Source organism: Taudactylus pleione, unplaced genomic scaffold, assembly GCF_031769625.1.
Source record: "Taudactylus pleione unplaced genomic scaffold, aTauple2 ptg000250l, whole genome shotgun sequence".
NCBI classification, from domain to species: Eukaryota; Metazoa; Chordata; class Amphibia; order Anura; family Myobatrachidae; genus Taudactylus; species Taudactylus pleione.
This window is the reverse complement of record NW_028284652.1, coordinates 6,375,419-6,395,023: the sequence shown is the minus strand read 5'-3', so window position 1 is coordinate 6,395,023 and position 19,605 is coordinate 6,375,419. Positions and strand designations below refer to the sequence as shown.

General features: G+C 44.0%; 1 protein-coding gene across 1 annotated transcript in view; it reads right to left on the bottom strand.

Moving 5' to 3' along the window:
• Positions 1–326: 326 nt before the first annotated feature.
• The window catches only part of LOC148515363 (RING finger protein B-like), a 37,172-nt gene continuing 17,893 nt past the window's right edge, over positions 327–19,605 (bottom strand). The window contains exon 11 of the mRNA XM_088480049.1: positions 327–578. Within this exon, the coding sequence (XP_088336175.1) occupies positions 565–578 (14 nt within the window). The 3' untranslated portion in view covers positions 327–564. The remainder of the gene's footprint in view (positions 579–19,605) is intronic.

Genomic DNA, 19,605 nt, shown 5'->3' with positions numbered 1-19,605 from the left:
TCCAGACATGTGTTTTATGTATTGACATCAGCGTAGACACCTACTGTGTTGTTTATTTAATTTTTGTGTGAGGTCATTCTGCAGGAATTCCTCTGGTGTCAGCTGCAGGTGTTTATACTAGATAGTATCTGAACAAAAAGCGCGCCATATTTTCTTTTATACACCCCATTCAAGGTCATGTATGTTTTTTTTACATATTTTTCCTGCTCCCTGATTTTGACTAAACCAGCAATCACTTATTTCTGTTCTAATTTAATTGGTTCTATATATATATATATATATATATATATATATGTTTATATGATGAAATAAAAAGATTTTTTTATTGCCTAAATTCAGTTCATTTGGGATATGTTTCATATATATGTACAAAATTGGTGGGCATAGACCCGTAATATCTGTGATTGGATTTTCTTCTTTTTCCACCGGTCTGCGCACCACAAGTTGCTTGCAAGTAGAGGGAGGACCATTAGTAAATGGTATAAAGAAACCTTTTGAAGAGTCACCTCACATTGGAAGCTGTAAGTTGGGGTACGCCCATTCTTCCCTTGTGTTTTGGTCACATCACTGGGTGAGATCTGAGAAATTAGAAGTATTATACTTGTGGGAAAATATAATCAAAAAGAAAAGATTATAGAAATCCTAAACACCATTACCACGTGAGTAGGGTACACCATCATTGCCATCACTGGCCCTACCCCTAGAGGTGTGTTACACTAAAGAAGTGTTTAAGAAACAAAGTACTGAACGTACTACACATATCGTTTTTTCTTTCATTTTCCAAAATGTATCCAATTACCACTGGAGAAATTATACACATCCAGAACGGGTGGTTATATCCTAGAAGGGACATTGACAGGATAAAAGAAAGAAACCTTTATGGGCAGAACTCGCATTTTTAGAGACGTGAGTACAGTACGCTAAATTCTATATCTGGAAGTGGAAATAATTAACAGATAAAAGCTGAACACTGGAAAGAACGTATTACATTATTGCACATTTCTCTTTCAAACTTTTTTTTACATATATACCGGAGAAACGTGCAAGGACTGAAGGCAGTAGGAACTATTTGGGAACGTCAAACACAAAATCAGGACCCCCACCGTGACAAGAAACCATAACAGAGGTTTATTATACTGACTTGAAATTATAGAGGTTTATTATATGGACTTGATATACATTGTTTTTTTGTGAGAGCATGTGAAGATCGTGTTTTTATTTTATTGTCTTATATCTGTCTTATGTAAGGTGGGTAACCTACATATAACACAGTCACATTTGCAGCCCACTGTGTGCGCACTGACATATTCATCTAGATTTTTGAAGTCTACTAATACAAATACAGTACAGTAGATGGCCCTGACTTAATGTAATATATGAGCCAAACTAATTATGTATATACTATCAGTGAGTAGGGTACAGACACAATCATCCAATCAGAACCATCTGTCCATCTTCATCCTCATCAGTGAGTTGAGCACCTGCAAGAGATATACTTCCTGATAGAATATGCTTTCGTGTCCAGGTCCAACTTGGTTACATTATGTGAACATGCTATTACTGTATTCTGCCAATACTTGCTCACCCCTCCCCACCCCCATGCCACTTGCCTGGCGTGGTCACATCAGATGCGACCACTACAGGCTGGGCTTTCCCTGACATGGTTATATCTGATGCGAGCAGTCAGAAACACCCACTGGGCGGTTGGCGCAAGATAAGTTTCCAGCAGCTGCCAATTTCAGAGGGACCTCCCAACCCCTCTACATACCTGCACCCTGTCCCACTATCTGCCATGCAGTCGATCACTGCTGATCAGGCAGCACGGCACAACCCCCCACCCAGCGGCTGCAAAGAGGAGCAGCCGCCAAGGAAATGTAAATCCAGCTGCCCTCAGCCCCCCAGTGTATGTATGTGTATAATATATATATTATATATATATTATATATATATACACACCACCCACGTATCTCTCTCACACATAGATACATTTTTGCAATGTATTGTGTAAGTATAGTTGTATTCCCAATTTGGACTGCCCCCCTCCTCCCCTCCCATACACTCACTTACACTGCACATTACACACAGACATTTACATTGCAGGTTACACACACATACTTACACTGCAGACTACACACAGGCATTTACACTGAACATTACACACACACATACACACAGTGCACATTACACACACATACACACAGTGCACATTACACACAGACACTTACACAGACACCTAGCACTGCACATTACACACAGACACCTAGCACTGCACATTACACACAGACACTTACACTGCACATTACACACAGACACCTAGCACTGGAGATTACACACACTCGGACTACAGACCATCTCCCCCCACACCCATGGTATACACAGAGCTAGCAGGTACCTGTGACGATGTTACTTTGTGGCTGTGCTAATTACATGCTGTGTCCGGACTTGAGCAGATGAGGACTCGGAGGAGAGCAGAAAGTGACATCACTGGCACATGGGAGCTGTGAGGGAGGAGCTGCAGCCGCAGCAGCTCCACTGTACTGCTCTGTCATCTCCGTAGCTACGCGGAAGCTGCCCATTCGGAACTCACAGGCCGGTCTGATGAGACAGAGACAAAGCTCTCTGTCTCACTTAAAAATAAACCAATAAATACTTGTGTGCTGCGGGGATGGATTGGCCTGGCAGGGGGGGGGGGGTTCTAGGTACTCAGAAACCCCCCCTGTGTGCGCTACTGAAACTTATGCATTTTCTGGTGTATCCGCAGTTTGCACCCAACTCAGAATCAGGTCCATTATGAACAGAAATACTACAACCTTGGAAATTAATTTTATCAATGCTTCAGGCACATGTTTGATTTCGGAGCCCCTGTCCCCGCATTTGACACATTCCGGCCTTATCATATACCTCAATGAGATTTTGGGTGACCACATCGTGCCCAGATCGCACTGAAAATGGTATTATTGATAAATGGGCCCCTTAGTACCCTTAATATATTTCTTTTATTTTTTCTGTATTTTTTTTCTATTACAAAGTGACTGAAAATTGTCTTTTGACCATATTATTAATACAAATATTTGGCCTGATGCTGATTGCACAGCTGCAAGGAAGCAATATCGTCCAAACAGGGGCATTTCAAGAGAGGATGGGGCCCCCTCCTCTCTCTCTCTCTCTGGCGGCTGGCTGTGCACTGAGCGCAGCGCAGCACCAGTAGACTCTGGGCTCCAGACAATAAAGACAGCACTGATACCGGCACCGACGTGGGACTCCGGCGGCGGAGTGGTATTAAAAATATGGGTGCAGGGGGTGCGTTGTGGACCCCCCTGAACCCAGGGGCCCGTGTGCCCCACACACCCTGCACCCATTATAGAAATGCCCCTGCGTCCAACTAAAATGCAAATTCAGCAGGAGGCGTCTGTAGGAAATAGACACCTCCTGCGTACATCTGCAATCCGAGTGCGTTGTAGCACCATTGCGACCATCGGCATGTGCAGACCCGCAAACATTGGATATTTACGTAAAACATATCAGGATCAAGACCATTATCAAAGAGGGTAGCTAAGTTAAAAAAAAACTAAATTTATCTCACCAAGGTTTAAGTTGAGAGTGGTAACCATTACATCTTGGAACCACCCTGTCCCCTTCATAACACCATGTTGGTCTACCACTAGCTAGTTTTTTTGTAACAAAAATGCATTTATTTATTTCCATTATATGTTATCTCTTTATAAAATTACTTGTTATAATAACATCTGTTTGGTCTGTAAGCCGGTGTTAGAGAGATAAAGAGTACTTTACTGTAACTAGTCCATAGAATTACACTTGTGCCTACTCGTACAACAAACACTAACAATAGTGGACAAGAAAGAGGTTTATATGTGGAGGGAGAGTAAAGAATATTCTATCTGGCGCAGGCAAGAGCTGACATGAAGATGAGTAAAGCAGGAAAGTGACTGGAGCTCTGAGAACAGTCACATCTCAGCAATATTTTGTTCTCACCTTGCCGATAGGCCTGTCTGTGCCCCCCTTAACACCCTCCTCACTACCTGACTCACCTTTTCAACCTACTTCTGTGATTGCTCAATTCCTAAACCCCCATTCCCTATCTCTGATTGCCTCACCACTTCATCCATTATATTCCTGTGATTGCTTCGCACCTTACCTCCTTATGGGGTATAATTACTAAGCCCTGAATGGAGATAAAGTGAACAGAGATAAACTACCAACCAACCAGCCCCTAACTGTCATGTCACAGGCTGTGTTTGAAATATGACAGGAGCTGGTTGGTTAGTTGGTACTTTATCTCCATCCAAGGCTTAGTAAATAGACTGTTCTTCTTATTGCCTTACCTTCTACCCCTCATCCCTATCTGTGATTGTCTCTCCTCCCCTACACTAATTCCCTTCCTGTGATTGTCTCCCCGCCTAACCACTCCTTCCCTGCCTGTGATTTTTTCCCCCACCACTCCTTCCCTACCTGTGATTGCTCCCCCCACCACTCATTCCGTACCTATGATTGATCCCCCCACCACTCATTCCCTACCTGTGATTGATCCCCCCACCACTCCTTCCCTACCTGTGATTGCTCCCCCCACCACTCATTCCGTACCTATGATTGATTCCCCCACCACTCATTCCCTACCTGTGATTGATCCCCCCACCACTCCTTCCCGACCTGTGATTGCTCCCCCCACCACTCATTCTCTACCTGTGGTTGCCTATTTTCTCATCATCACTTCCCTACCTGTGATGGTCTATTCTTCTCATCGCCACTTCCTTACCTGTGATTTCCCGCCCCCCCCCCCACCACTGATCCTTACCTATCTGTGGATGCCTGTTCTTCTTATCACTTTTCTACCTGTGATTGCTCCCCTCCCTCACCACTAAGTCCCTACCTATGATTGACTCCTCCCCCACCACTCCTTCCCTACCTCTGATTGTCTCCCTCTCCTTGTCAATCCATCCCCTCTTGTGATTGCTACCCCCCACCACTCATTATCTACCCATAATTGCTCCCCATCACACCTTCTCTTGTGATTATCTCCCCACCACTCATTCCCTAAACATGATTCCTCCCCCTCACCACTCCTTCCCTACCTGTGATTGCTCTCCCATCACTCATTCCCTACCTGTGATTGTCTCCTTCCCCTCGCCAATCCTTCCCCTCTTGTGATTGCTCCCCCACCACTCATTCCCTTCCCATAATTGCTCCCCCCACCACTCATTCCCTACTCACAATTGCACCTCCTCACCACTCCTTCCCTACCTGTGATTGTACCCCTTTAGGTGCTGATGTAGTGGCAACTCAAGGCACTATTCGGAAATACGGGCATTGCATAACAAAAAAAAATATATATATTTATAATCCACGGCACTCACCATTCCTAGTTTTGGGGTGCAACATGGTATATGACCACATATATATATAGCAGATTATGCTGGAGTAGTGTGGATTAACAGATAGACAGTAAAAAAGGTAGACAGTGTCTAAGATAGACACCAGATGTTAGACAGTCAATAGGTCGACTTGGACAAAATGCCGACACACTAAAGACTAAAGACCGAATCTTCACCCTAACCCTCCCTCCTGGTGCCTAACCCAGGGTAAATGCCTAACCTTAACTGTCGGGGAAGTGCCTAACCCTCCAGTATGTGCCTAACTTTAAACTTAACCCTAAAAAAAAAAAAAAAAAATATCATGTGTCACCATCTTTTTGGCGACCTTTTGAATATGACGACCATTTGTACCTGTTGACTTCCTTACATATCTACCTTTAGTGTGTCAATCTTTTGTCCCTGTCGACCCCTTTGTCTCAATTGACCTATTGACTGTCTAATTTCTGGTGTCTATCTAGGCATTGTCGACCTTTATACGATCTATCTATAGTCTGGAACCCATGCTGGAGGTGGGGTAGTTGAGGTGAAATGCACAGCAGCTGCCTGGCAACCAGTAGTATCCCAATTTTAATTATGTGCTTCATCGCACTGCAGCAGGATAAGCAGGGTTTAAAATGGATTTTGTTGGATTAAGAAAGGAAAATGGAATGTATTATTATATACAGTACACTAAAGAAAATATAGAGACAAATTACTTACTTATAATAACGGCTTAATATTTATTAAAATAAACTAAAAGGTAGCACAGATTATGTTTATTTACATACTAAAGGGGACATTATATTTTTTATTATAATAAAGGTTCCACGTATCATTATACTAAAGGTGGCACAATATTATCATTATGCTCAAGAGGGCACATATTAGATGTATTATACTTAAGGGGACACATTCACTTTTTTTCCTGGTACTCACACCCATTCCCGAGGACCAGGACAAATGCTAAGTAGCACAGCTCAGAATTAAAGGGGATGGAGGTTTTTTATTCTATTATATTTATTTTAACACGCTGTCTGGCAAGATGGCTGTGCTTTGAGCAATATTGCCTCTCACACCCACCTGTGTTTTTGTCATGGCATATTTTACAGCTGTATACAGTATGTAAAGGAGAGGGTGCCTACTATTGTGGTATTTATGGTCACATATATTAACCAATACCCAGTGTAAATATTATATGTATACCAACATTTGTGATAAAGTAAATCTGATGAATCTTTTGGTCTTTTTTTTTTAAATTATTTCTCCTCTCAATGTTTTTTTTGTTTATTTTCCCTGATGAATTTCTCAACCGCATTATTTTTGGACCCCGTTCTCTAACCTCTTATTAATTATGAACTTTAATGGTCCTAACTTTTCCTGACTATATAAAGGATCAAAGAGATAGCTATTTGGCAGAAGTTCCTTACATTCTATATGTCATGTCTTTAATAGCTACTAATCCCCACTGATGGATTCTCACTTTCCACCAGTCAACATGCTGAGCCATAATACACCTTGCCTTTTTATTCCTTGTGGTCATCATCCGCACCACTTTGACTCCTACTCTCCTCTGATCATCAGCACTGGCAACAGTGGGCCCCCCTGTCATCAGCGACTGAATAGGGGGTGGTAGTTGGAGTTAGATCTCATCTGAGGGGCCTCCAGACCAGCTGTACTTCCTTCCACCCCGTATGACCCCACCCCTAGCTCTCCTACTCCCACCGCTTCCATTGGCCAGACTTTGATTGTGCACTGTAAACCCCCAAGGACATAGTGTCTCTAGGCCCCTCTTACCAGCAGTGCTTCTGCCCCTTCCCCAGGTGTTCCTCTGCCCTTCCCCAGCTGTTCCTTTGCTCCTCTCCCTGGCTGTCACTTTGCCCTCTTCCACAGCTCTCCCTCTGCCATCCTCTTCAGCTGTCCCTCTGTTTGCCTACCCCTGCTGACCCTCTTCCCCCTTTGATGGCTATCCCTCTGCCCTCTTTCCCAGCTTTCCCTCTGCCTCCTTTCCAGACTATCCCGCTGCCCCCTTTCCCGACTATCCCGCTGCCCTTTCCCGACTGTCCCGCTGCCCCCTTTCCTAGCTGTCCCTCTGCCCCCTTTCCTAGCTGTCCCTCTGCCCCCTTTCCTGACTATCCCGCTGCCCCCTTTCTTAGCTGCCCCTCTGCCCCCTTTCCTAGCTGTCCCTATGCCTCCTTTCCTGGCTGTGCTTCTGCCACTTTCTTTTTTTTAAATTATCTTATTGCACAGCATGACACAAACAAGTAATGCCATTACAGAATTGAGAAAAATCAATAATGAACAGCCATAGTCAAACCTTTATCACAGTTCCAAAATAAAGATTATTCTACAAAAAATCAGCTGTATTTTAATATTTTTCTAGAAGTTTGAAAAAAATGTGGTCTCAGCTCACCCCATCTCAAATAGCGAATAATAACACTATTTAACGGAATCTAATTTTAATTCTACGGCTGTCCCTCTGTCACCTTCCCCCGTCTCTCTGCCACTTTCCCCACCTGTTCCACTGCACCTTACCCAGGTGACCATGTCCCTCTGCACCTTACCCAGCTGTCCATCTGCCCACTGTCATTTGTGCTTTTGCCCACTTTTCCATCTGCACCTTCTCCCCATGGCAAGTGGCTGCCAATCAGAGGTGGTGCAGATGAACAGATACACAATGATGTTCAACGTCACACCTAAGGATGGCAGGTATGCACAATTATTTTGAATAAAGCCATTGTGTGTTGTGTGAGTGTGTGTGTGAGTCAATTGGCAAGGTTTGATGGCATGTGGGTTAAGACCTGGTTAAAGCGCAACCCCTAAGGACTAGGAGGCAATGTGATTATGATGTGAGTAGCCTCAACTGCAGTGCACAGTATTATCATTAGACTAAAGGTGGCACAGATTATTATTATTATTCTACTAATAGTGCAACTGATTATTATTATTATTATACTAAAGGGGGCACAGATAAAATTTATTAGACTAAAGGGGGCACAGTGCTGTCTGAGAATGCATAATATTATACAGTTTCCTTTGATGGACGGTCGCACCCCTCCCGTTAATGATCACACTTACCCAATGGTTGGTGACACTCCTTCAGCAAGCCCCTGCCTCTGCATTTCCGTAGTAGGCCCTTCATGCCCCAGTCTGACACTGCCAGTGGGTGAGGTTCTTAGTTCAATATTGCAACAAGTAATGACTAACAAAGGTGAGGTAGGTCAGGTAAGAAAAATTATATACAACAGGACTGAGGGCCTGATTCAGAGCCGGACGCTCTGACAGAGCGCTCGCTCTGAATCAGGGCCGTCCTTCTTGTTTTTCAGAGCGGCCTCCTGGCAGCTCGCATAGCTGTAGGTGACCAGCTATAGCGAGCGGCCAGGAAGATGGTCACGATGGTCAAGACCATCGGGGCTTGTGACGAGACCCTTGTGGTAGGGTCTCGTTGCCGCAAGCCCCAGAGTGCTTTCGGTTCTAACAGAGCCGAAAGCACTCCCACTGACATCACTTGTGATGTCAGTGGGGCCGGCCCCAGACGGTAGGTGTTCCCATGGGAACGCCTCCATCTGGGCAGCCACTCCCCAGCCCGCCCACCAAAGGGGGCGTGCGGTCACTCAACATGACACCCCCTTTGGTACGAGACCTGGAGCGACGGATTGCCCGTCGCTATCCGGGTCTCGCGCATGCGCACGACGGAGCCGGCTCTGTCGTGCACATGCGCACTGGGCCACCATCGACCCGCTTGCGAGCGCATAGTGCTCGCGAGCGGGTCTGAATCAGGCCCATAGTCAGCAACAAAGAATCAAGGTTAAAAAAGGCACTAAAGTCAGGGCAGGCTGAAAGGAATAATGGTCGGGAACAAAGTGATGGTCAGCAAAAATTATTTAATAATTTCCCTTTCAGACCGATGACCCAGTAAATACGCAGGTTTATCAACCCATGAATTTCCCGGGTCTCAGTCCCCGACCCCCAGGTACAGAGCAGGGTCGTGGACCCGGACTTCGACCCAGGTCATTTGCATTCACACACCAAAAACCCGGATCCACGACCCAGGTGTGAAAGGGGTATAATACAACAGCAAACAGGTCAGGAAGCAAAAGTTACAAGTTACATCCAAGTGATGCCACACGTAGACTTATGTAGGTAGTGACACTTAGGCACAATACTTGATGCAGCCTGTAATAAATGTATAACAGTTTGCGAATGCTATTAAGAAGATGCCGGACTGATGTATATTGCAGTAAACTAACAGTGCCGATATATGCAACGATTCTGCCAAGCAAATTAGGTTATTGTGGACCTGAGCAGCTATCCCCAGCATGTATGGACCCTAGGTCACCAGTTCAGATTAACATCTAAATTAGATCGGTCAGACGTTAATTAGGACAGCTGAAAAATCAGGTTGAATGACGGCCACACCTACCCTCATTAACTGTGCCCCAGTGAAATCCAGTTGTTCAAGCTGGGCACCTGCCTGGCTGTGCGCACCTAAAGTTATCTCAATTGAATAAACCAAATGAGCTATATCACCAAGTGACAAGTTACTGCTTGGCAAGGCTCTTATTGAGAAGGAGTAGACATGCACACAATGATACGGTACCATGTCCATTAACTTTGCAATACTGGTTGCAGACCACTGACCTGTAGAACAGGGTATGAGTCTGTCTGGCTTAGGACAGTATGAAAGTGGTTGCGTACAGAGACGCTGAACCACTCACATAGAATGCCATAGTCAGACGGAGAAACTGCACCAAGCGGTGCACGTTGATATTGAGCATCTGAATGCTCATTCGGATGCATGGATGTATTCCAGGGAAGTGATTTATAGTTGCATGACTGCGGCAGAACATGCAGCTGCATCCGGCTCTGAACCAGGCCCAATGTGCCATCCTTTTGAAGGTTAGAGAGCCGCTAATTCTCAAGTGTGTCAGGCTGCCTATCACGTTTACACATTGGGATAATGTACTATAAATTGTTAAGAATTGAATGAACAATTTCAAATGGTTACACAAAGCTCACGTAACAAGGCCAGAGCAAACAGCACCACCTTCTGGTAAAATTATGTGCTGCACTGATAGCACAGGTCTTTCAGTCTATATTTTTAAAACATTAACAAACTTGCTATAATATCAATTACAGCGCAGTACTTAAAACTTCTACTGAAAATTGCAAAACTGAGCTAGGTGCAAATTCAGATGCGTAATTATCGGTGGGATAATTACGCATCTGAATCTGCACCTGCTTCCACAGACAGAAATCCCCAAAACATGACCTGTTGGGCATACTTGAGGGTATTGTTTGAGAACGACTGATTTAAATCTCAAAATGTAGCAGAAAAAACCCTTGCATGTATTTTCTTTCACACAGTCTGTATTTGCTGAGGTCAAAACACCTAACTTGATGTTTTTATGCAATTTATCCTAAGGGCTTGATCAGATAAGCAGTTTCTGAGAACTGATTCATGTTACATGAGAAGAGTACACTAATAATCTACTATTTAGATCAGTCGTTCTCAAACACTACCCTCAAGTATGGTTATGGATTGATAGATCTACAATAAAAAGGTAGACAATGTCTAGGTAGACACCAGATGTTAGACAAGCAATAGGTCGACAGGGAGAAAAGGTCAACAGGGACAACAGGTCAACACACTAAAGCTAAACATGTAAGAAGGTTGACATGAACAAATGGTTGACAGGGTCAAAAGGTCGACATGCATATTGTCGACATGAAAATGGTTGACATGTTTTTTTTCTAACCCTAATCTTCACCCTAACCCTCCCCTTGGCGCCTAACCCTATACAAAACAAAAAAAAAAAATCAAGTGTCGACCAATTTTATGTTGACAATGACCATGTCGACCTTCTTACATGTCTACCTTTAGTGAGACAACCTATTGTCCCTGTCGACCTATTGCCTGTCTAACATCTGGTGTCTATTTAGACATTGTCTACCTTTTTACTGTAGATCTATAGACCGGATACCGTACGTTCAACTAAAAAACAAACAGTAGAATTCCCACAGCTATTAAATGTGTTTTAGAAATTCAAACACAATTAAAAATGAAGGCATATTTAATAAATGGTTTTTTTTCTGTGAGTACTTTGTTACATATTGACTATTGTGACATTTGTTTCATATGTTATACAAATATTAATAAAATGGTAATATTTATATTTGTCAGATCACACTGCAGAGTGCAGCTAATTGATAACTCAAGCCAGTAGGTGGGACCTGCAGAAACTGACATACAGGGCTGTTCAACATGTAGCTCTCCAGCTGCTGCAAACCTACAAGTCCTAGCATGCTTTACCAGCTGATCGGTGGCAGGGTATGCTGGAACTTGAAGTTTCACAACAGCTAGAGAGACACAGGTTGCATAAGCCTGGTGTAGTAGATTCCTACCCTCAGGCTCGGACTGGGGTGCCGGGGATTCAGGTAATTCCCCGGTAGGCCCCAGTACATTGTGGCCACGTCCCTTTCAGTAAGGGAGCGGGGCTTAGCGGGCCACAAACGGGGGGTACGGTGCCATGAGAGCCTAACAATGGACAAGTGAAACTTCAGACCCTTGCCTATGCAGCCCCCGGCCGTTCGAAGCCCCTCCCACGGCCAATGAAGCTCCGCCTACCCACAGTGGCCAAAGCTCTGCCCACTTTGCAGGTAAACTAGGTACCGACAATTTACCCCCGTGATGTCACGCACAGCCAGTGGGGGGAGGACCCGAGGCTGCTGCAGGCGCTCAGCAGTCACTGCATACAAACAAAGAGCAGAGGAGCCAGGTCCATCCAATAGTGAGATATATAGGGGTAAATTTACTAAGATTCGTGTTGGTCCCGATTTGCATTTTCGGGTGATATCATCACTTTTTTGCAAATCAGGAATTTACTATCATTAAAGTCGTGTGATTTCTTCATTTTTTCAGGTTGAAATTGGGAGGTTTAATGCCGCAAATTCGTCCATTTTGAACAATAGAAATGATATCACCATTGGCTCAAATTGGAAGTACTTTTCACTGTTTTAATACAAATCGGGAATTTACCATTCGTTTTGCTAAAGTCGTCTGTTTTACACTGAAATTGGGGACTCAATAGTAGTTTTAAATGCACCACCTCCTGAGCTGCGAGTTGCCATCGAACATACACAAATCAGTGTGATTTGTATGTTTCTGAATGGCGAGGGTGTTCTAAGGGCTACTTTAAAAAAAAATTACGTGAGGTTTCCCCCCTCCCAAAAGGCTAACCAGCCCCGGACTTGCCAGCCAGTCCTGGTACCTAAAATTACAGGAACAAAACGTGTAGGGTTCCACCGTAAATTAGGTACCAGCACCAGGCTGCAGGGCCAGTCCTGGTTTTAATTATAGGGGGAAAAAATTGCGTAGGGGTCCCCCTATGATTAAAACCAGCACTGGACCCTTTCTAGCGGGGGTCTGATGCCACAGCCAGTGGAGCCCTTTCACCGGGCTCCCCAGCTGCAGCATCAGCACTGACCGCTAGTCAGCCCAGGCCAGTATTATATGCTGTATTATATGGTGGTCACTGTGACACTACATTATTTGGTGGGCACTGCAACATTCTCTTCATTTTATAGTGAGCAATACGACACTCTGCATTATATGGTGGGCACTGTGACACTCTCCATTATATGGAGGGCACTACGATACTCTCCATTATATGGGGGGCACTGTGACACTCTGTATTACATATATGGTGGGCACTGCGACAGTCTGCATTAATTAGTACACTGTGAAACTCATGGCGGGCACTGCGACACTTCATATTACATATATGGCGGGCACTGCGACATTCTGCATTATATGCTGGGCACTGCAGCACTCTGCATTATATAGTGAGCAATGTAACAACTCTTTGCACTATATGGTGGGCACTGAGGCATTCTCTGTATTATATGGCAGTCAGTGCGATTTTCTGTATTACATGGTGAACACTGACACTCTGCATTACGTATATAACGATGGGCACTGCGACACTGCATTACATATATAATGATGGGCATTGCGACACTCTGCATTATATGGTGGGCACTGTGACACTCTATATTACGTATATGGCGGGCACTGCAACACTCTGCATTATATAGTGAGTAATGCCACAACTCTCGGCATTATATAATGGGCACCCTAATGTAATGGGACTAACAATGGGTATTTCCCTCACCGTACATACATTTCAGACTTTACAATGCTGATAGCTGTATCCAAGCTAGCCCAAGGTGCCTGGAGCTACAGCTTCTAAACCCTATTCCTTCTGGAGACTGGACATAAAAATTATTACTTGCCTGGTTTTAAACTATAACTAGAATACCAGATTCAGCATTATTGTTATTTCTTTTTTTATTTGGCTCTGGAGTTGTGCATGTTTTAAAATTTTACTTATGCTCCTCTGCTAGCTGGCCCCACCCCTTTAGCTTTGCACCATCTCCCTTCAGTGGGCCCCTACCATTGCATTCCCCCTGTGGGCCCTTCATGTCCCAGTCCGACACTGCCTACCCTAAAGAGAAAGGGAGCAAGTGTGAAATAAGAAGCGTGATTCAGCATTAGGAGCAGGTAAAAAACAGAGCAATGTGCACCTTGACAAGACCATGTTGCACTGCAGGTGAGGCAGATTTAACATGCAGAAAGATTTATAGTGTGTTCTACTGTAGCTGTATTCTAAATTTCAATGTAAAAACAAGCTGCCCAGCATATGTTCTCCACATGCAAAAGCAGTCATTATTTTCCCTGCATGCAAATACATTAATGTATATACACCCTTTGCATTGCAACGTGCAGCTATAACGCTTCCTGTTTGCCTCTTTACCAATCAGATGTAAGAACATCTCATCGGCTGGAGAGGAGGAGCGTTAACGCCCCCCCTCCAGCGCTACCCGCTAGAGACTGCAGCGCATCAGCCTAGTGCGGATGCCCTGTGTCTCTGTCCCGGCCGGGTCCACTGAGCATGCGCGGGATCTCACAAGTATCACGAGATCCCCGCGTGGAGCCCTGGAGCCGGCAGCAGGGACAGCACTATCCCTGCTATGGAATGACAGCTACAGCCTGGCGCTGTCCTAACGACAGCTACAGCGGGCCGAACGGTCAGCCGATCTGACCGTTCATACATGGCCCAGGCTATCTTGTAGATAGTAGTGCCGATAATGACATACATCGGGGAGAAGCGGTATCAGCGCACCTAACGTGCGCTTATACCGCTTCTGGGCTTCATACATCTCCCCCAAGGTACTTTACAGATACCATAAGTATAATACAGAGTTTAGGTTTTCATAAAGTACAGACATTATAAACATACTACAGAAGTTTATATTTTCATAAAAGTACAGAAACCATGAATATAATGCAAGAATGAGGTAGCAAATTTGGGCATCACTTCCAAAGAGTATTCATCCTACCCACGAAGGATACAGGTAAGGCAGCCATTTTAGGCGCACTACCTAGGATGACAAGTGGCAGAATAGGCAATGTCTAGAAGTGGTGACACATAACAATGGATATAAAAACACTAGGAGAGATCAGCAATCGTCAGAACCATGCGTTATTTATTCTACACAAAACAGCGTGGAAGCCATCTGGGGCGCACTACGCAGGTTACAATGTGTGAGATAAGCAATACAAGGTTTAAAATTAACAGGATACACACTATAAATAGTTCCATGTGTGCTCATCCTGCCCTTGAAGGTACCAGGCAAAGCGGAGACTTAGGGAGCAGTACGTAGGCTACAACAGACAGGATGAGTAATTCATAGAAGTATAACATTCAGTGGGGAATGACAGAGTAAAATGGACTTGGTTATTCATTTGGCAAATGTCATCGAAAGTGGCTATTGGATATTATAGTATGGGGTAATGACTCTGATGGAAGATGATGATATGAGGGGTTGTGAAAATGAAGAAAAGACTTTATGATGTTAATGTATGAAAATGATAGATGGCAGTAAGTACGCCCCCTGGACAGCACTAGGCATGCCCACTCCGGTTTCTATAGGGCCCACAAACGCACCTGTTCCCAGGGATTAGAAGAAATGTCTACAGAAAAGGGACAGAGGGAACAAGGCTACATACACAACACTGCTCAGTGGCTGCTATACACTAAGTTAGAGCGGTGCTCAGCCATTTGCTTAGAGCAGTAGTTAAAAAAATAAAAAAAAAGGGCTATTTGTCATACTGAGAGGGACCCATACACCTTTTGAAGCATTTTATGTGGTTGTCTCGTTAGTGTTAAGTGCCTACCCCCTACACGACATGAAAGTCTGAATGGCCAGCGTTGAACGGCGTTAACTGAACGTCATACCGTGAAGAAGCCCAACCTCCTATCCCTCAACATGCTTGACGAGTGTCATGTTCAATAGACAGTCAGGGACGGCAAGGACCCAGCGCGCACGCGCATCGCTGGTCCTTGCTGGCTATCCATTACCCGACTTTGTGAACAATGCGACCAAAAACCTCCTGGATGTTAATGAGATAGAGAGCCAGTGCCTAAATTATGTTGGGATTATATAAATATAATAAATACCTATAGTGGGGCTGATTCTGCTCAGTTGGACGGACCTCAGTGCATGGGGGCAAATGTCGACCTTTAGCATACAGCACATTCACAGATGCAAATTTACATATTTTTGCATACATCCGCCCTATTCTGAGTCGGACAGAACTTGGCTGGACGTCTTTCCATGAAATTGAGCTATTTGGGGCGGGAACTGGGTAGTGACTATGTGAGCGCACGCAACTGTCCTGCTTGTGGGAGTGTCATTAGCATGTATTTAAAGCTTTGTGCAAGTCTAAGTTGTGTGTACAGGGAAGGGAAGCCGGTGTCTGACATCTCTTGCACCAAGCATGGTGCTGGCGCAAGTGTTGATTCTAGTGATGGAGGTTGGAGTAAATCATTAGCTGTACAGAATCTGTATTAGCATAAGGTAGGAAATCAGGCTTCCACAGCTGCCCACAAATACAGCCACTTTGTATGAGACTCAGAATCAGCCTCAGTGTCTGCAGACATTCTGCATATTATTTCTGAGATAAATAGTACCATCTGCATCGTTATCAATTCTGAGGGAGGTAAGTAGGTATAATACTATAAGTTGCAGCCTGTACAAAACTAACCATCTTCCTCTACTGGTGATGATTAAGCAAAAATGGAATGTATTACTGGCGCATACTTATAGAGAAATAAGCAAGGTAGAGGGAAATAACAATGAGGAAAAAAAAAAAAAAGGTAATAAGGAAAAGTAATAAGGAGAAATGGAAAGAAAGTAATCCACTTGGTGTAGTACAATATATTTAATATGTATATTAGTGGGGGCGTTCCTGGGTAGTAACAGTGGGGTGGCTAAGCGAATCGGGCATGTGGCTATAAGCAGTTGTATCCAAAGACGCACAGCCGCCCCCACACAAGCCATGGTCATAGGGCTGGTGCGTCTGATAGTGAATCTGCGCAGTGAGACGGAAAAGCATCGGCTCAAGATGCCACAAGTAGGCGTTTCAGTATTATGACCATGTCCAACTCAGAATCACCTCACACCGTCTCTTTTATCCCTGGACAAAACAAATGATAAAAACAAATCTGCACCCATGACGAGTCTTATCTGAACAACAAACTGCTAAATAAAATATAATTTCTTCAGTATAAACCAGGTAGCAGCAAACCACTGTTAACATATATTTGGCATTCTATGGATGTCATATAGCAGTGTGAGACCTTTTAAAAAAAAAAAAAAAACTGACATGTATGGGATTTGTAAAATGTGAGTTGCTGAATACGCAGATACAAAGAACCAACATCACTGTCAGGTTTTACAAGCAGTCTTATCCTTGTGGTGCTTCCTCCAATCCCTTCTTTCTCTGGCTCCTGGCACTGCATCCTTCCTCGCATAGGGTTCAGCCGACGTCCGCAAGCACGGCTGCCATAGCAAACCCCGACTTTACTGGATATGCAATCTTAGGATCTGTGCAGTGCAGGCTTTAACTAAAACGGTGTAAAAATTATTAAAAAAAAGAAGAAGGGGAAGGCATGGGATTCCCAAAGACTGATAAACAGCCCTAGGCACTCTACAGGTCCTAAGCTAGCTCTGTCACGCCAAATTTTAAGGGCTGCTAGAGTATGTTTGTACTTGAAGAACCACAAGTGCCAGCTTGCCCTGGCAGACAGTGCCCACTGGCACCTGTAACAAAAATACAAGAATGGAGAGTCTCACACTAAATGAGGTAATACTTTATTTTGTTTTAATAAGCAGTACCAGTCAAAAGTTTGGCCACACCTTCTCATTCAATTGTTTAATTTAAATAATTTTCAACAAAGATTAATACTGAAGACATCAAAACTATGAAAGAGCACATATGAAATTATGTTGTAAACAAAAGTGTTAAACAAATCAAAATATGTTTTATATTTTAGATTCCTCAAAGTAGCCCCCTTTTGCTTGGATGACAGCTTTGCACACTCTTGGCATTCTCTCAATCAGCTTCATGAGGTAGTCTCCTGGAATGGTTTTCCAACAGTCTTGAAGGAGTTTCCAGAGGTGCTGAGCACTTGTGGGCTGCTTTTCCTTCACTCTGCGGTCCAACTCATCCCAAACCAGCTCAATTGGGATTAGGCCGGGTGAGTGTGGAGGCCAGGTCTCTGACGCAGCACTCCATTTTCCTTCATGGTCAAGTAGCCCTTACATAGCCTGGAGGTGTGTTTGGGGTCATTGTCTTGTTGAAAAACAAAATGATGGTCCCAGTAAGCACAAACCAGATGGGATGGCATGACACTGCAGAACGCTCTGGTAGCCATGCTGGTTAAGTGCGGCTTGAATTTTGAATAAATCAACAGTATCACCAGCAAAGCACCATCACACCACCTCCTCCATGCTTCACAGTGGGAGCCACACATGCAGAAACCATTCGCTCACCTTCTCTGCGTCTCACAAAAACACTGCGGTTGGAACCAAAAATCTCAAATTTGGGCTCATCTGAACAAAGTACAGATTTCCACTGGTCTAATGTCCATTCCTTGTGTTTCTTGGCCCAAACAATTCTCCTCTTGTTGTTCATCCTCAGTAGTGGCTTCTTCACAGTAATACAACCACGAAGGCCTGATTCACAGTCTCTTCTGAACAGTTGATATTGTTATTTGTCTGCTACTTGAACTCTGTGAAGACTTTATGTGGTCTCTAATCTGAGGTGTGGTTAAGTAGCGGTTTCTGAGGCTAGTAACTCTAATGAACTTATCCTCTGCAGCAGAAGTAACGGTCTCCCTTTCCTGGGGCGGTCCTCATGAGAACCAGTTTCATCATAGCGTTTGATGGTTTTTTGCAACTGCACTTCAGGATACATTCAAAGTTCTTGAAATTTTCCTTATCAACTGACCATGTCTTAATGATGTACTGTCATTTCTCTTTACAGAGTTGAGTTGTTTGTGCCATAATATGGATTACAACAGTAGTCAAATAGTGGTGTCCACTGTGTACTAACCTGATGGTCTCAAACACATTAAGAAGGCAAGTAATTCCAGATTGACTCTTGACCAGGCACACCTGTTAATTCAAAACCATTCCAGAAGACATGACTTCATGAAGCTGATTGAGAGAATGCCAAGCAAAAAGGGGCTACTTTGAGGAATCTAAAATACGAGGGTTGTTCAAAAAGTAATGCCTAAATGCTCATAACTCTGAAATAATACGCAACATTCATTTGAAACTTTGTCGTCAGTTTGTACTTTAATATGTCTGCTAACTAAATATGAAGTTTTGTTTAAGTAGTCCAAGAAATGCCATGGAATCCAAGATGACACAAAGAACTGTCATTGAATTTCTGGAAAAGAAGTCTGCAGTGCTACAGAAATCCACAGAAGACTGAAAAAGTGTATGGTGAGCGTACAATTGACTATAGCAATGTCAGAAGGTGGATGAAGCGTTTTCAATCGGGAGAATCATCCGTGTGCGACAAACCTCGTGGTGGCAGACCATCAACTGCAGTGACAGCAGAGAACCGACACAAAGTCGATGCCATGATTCAGAAAGACCATTTGTGACCATCAGAGATATCAGTGATGAACTGGAATGTAGCCATGGCACTGTAAAAACACTAATCAATGATTTGGGATATCGTAAAGTGTGTGCTAAATGGGTTCCAAAGCAATTAACCAGGGATCATAAGGCCCAGAGGGTGGAAGTGTGCAATGACCTATTCACCAACTTTGAAGCCAAGCCCGAGATGTTTTTGGAAAATGTCATTACAGGAGATGAGACC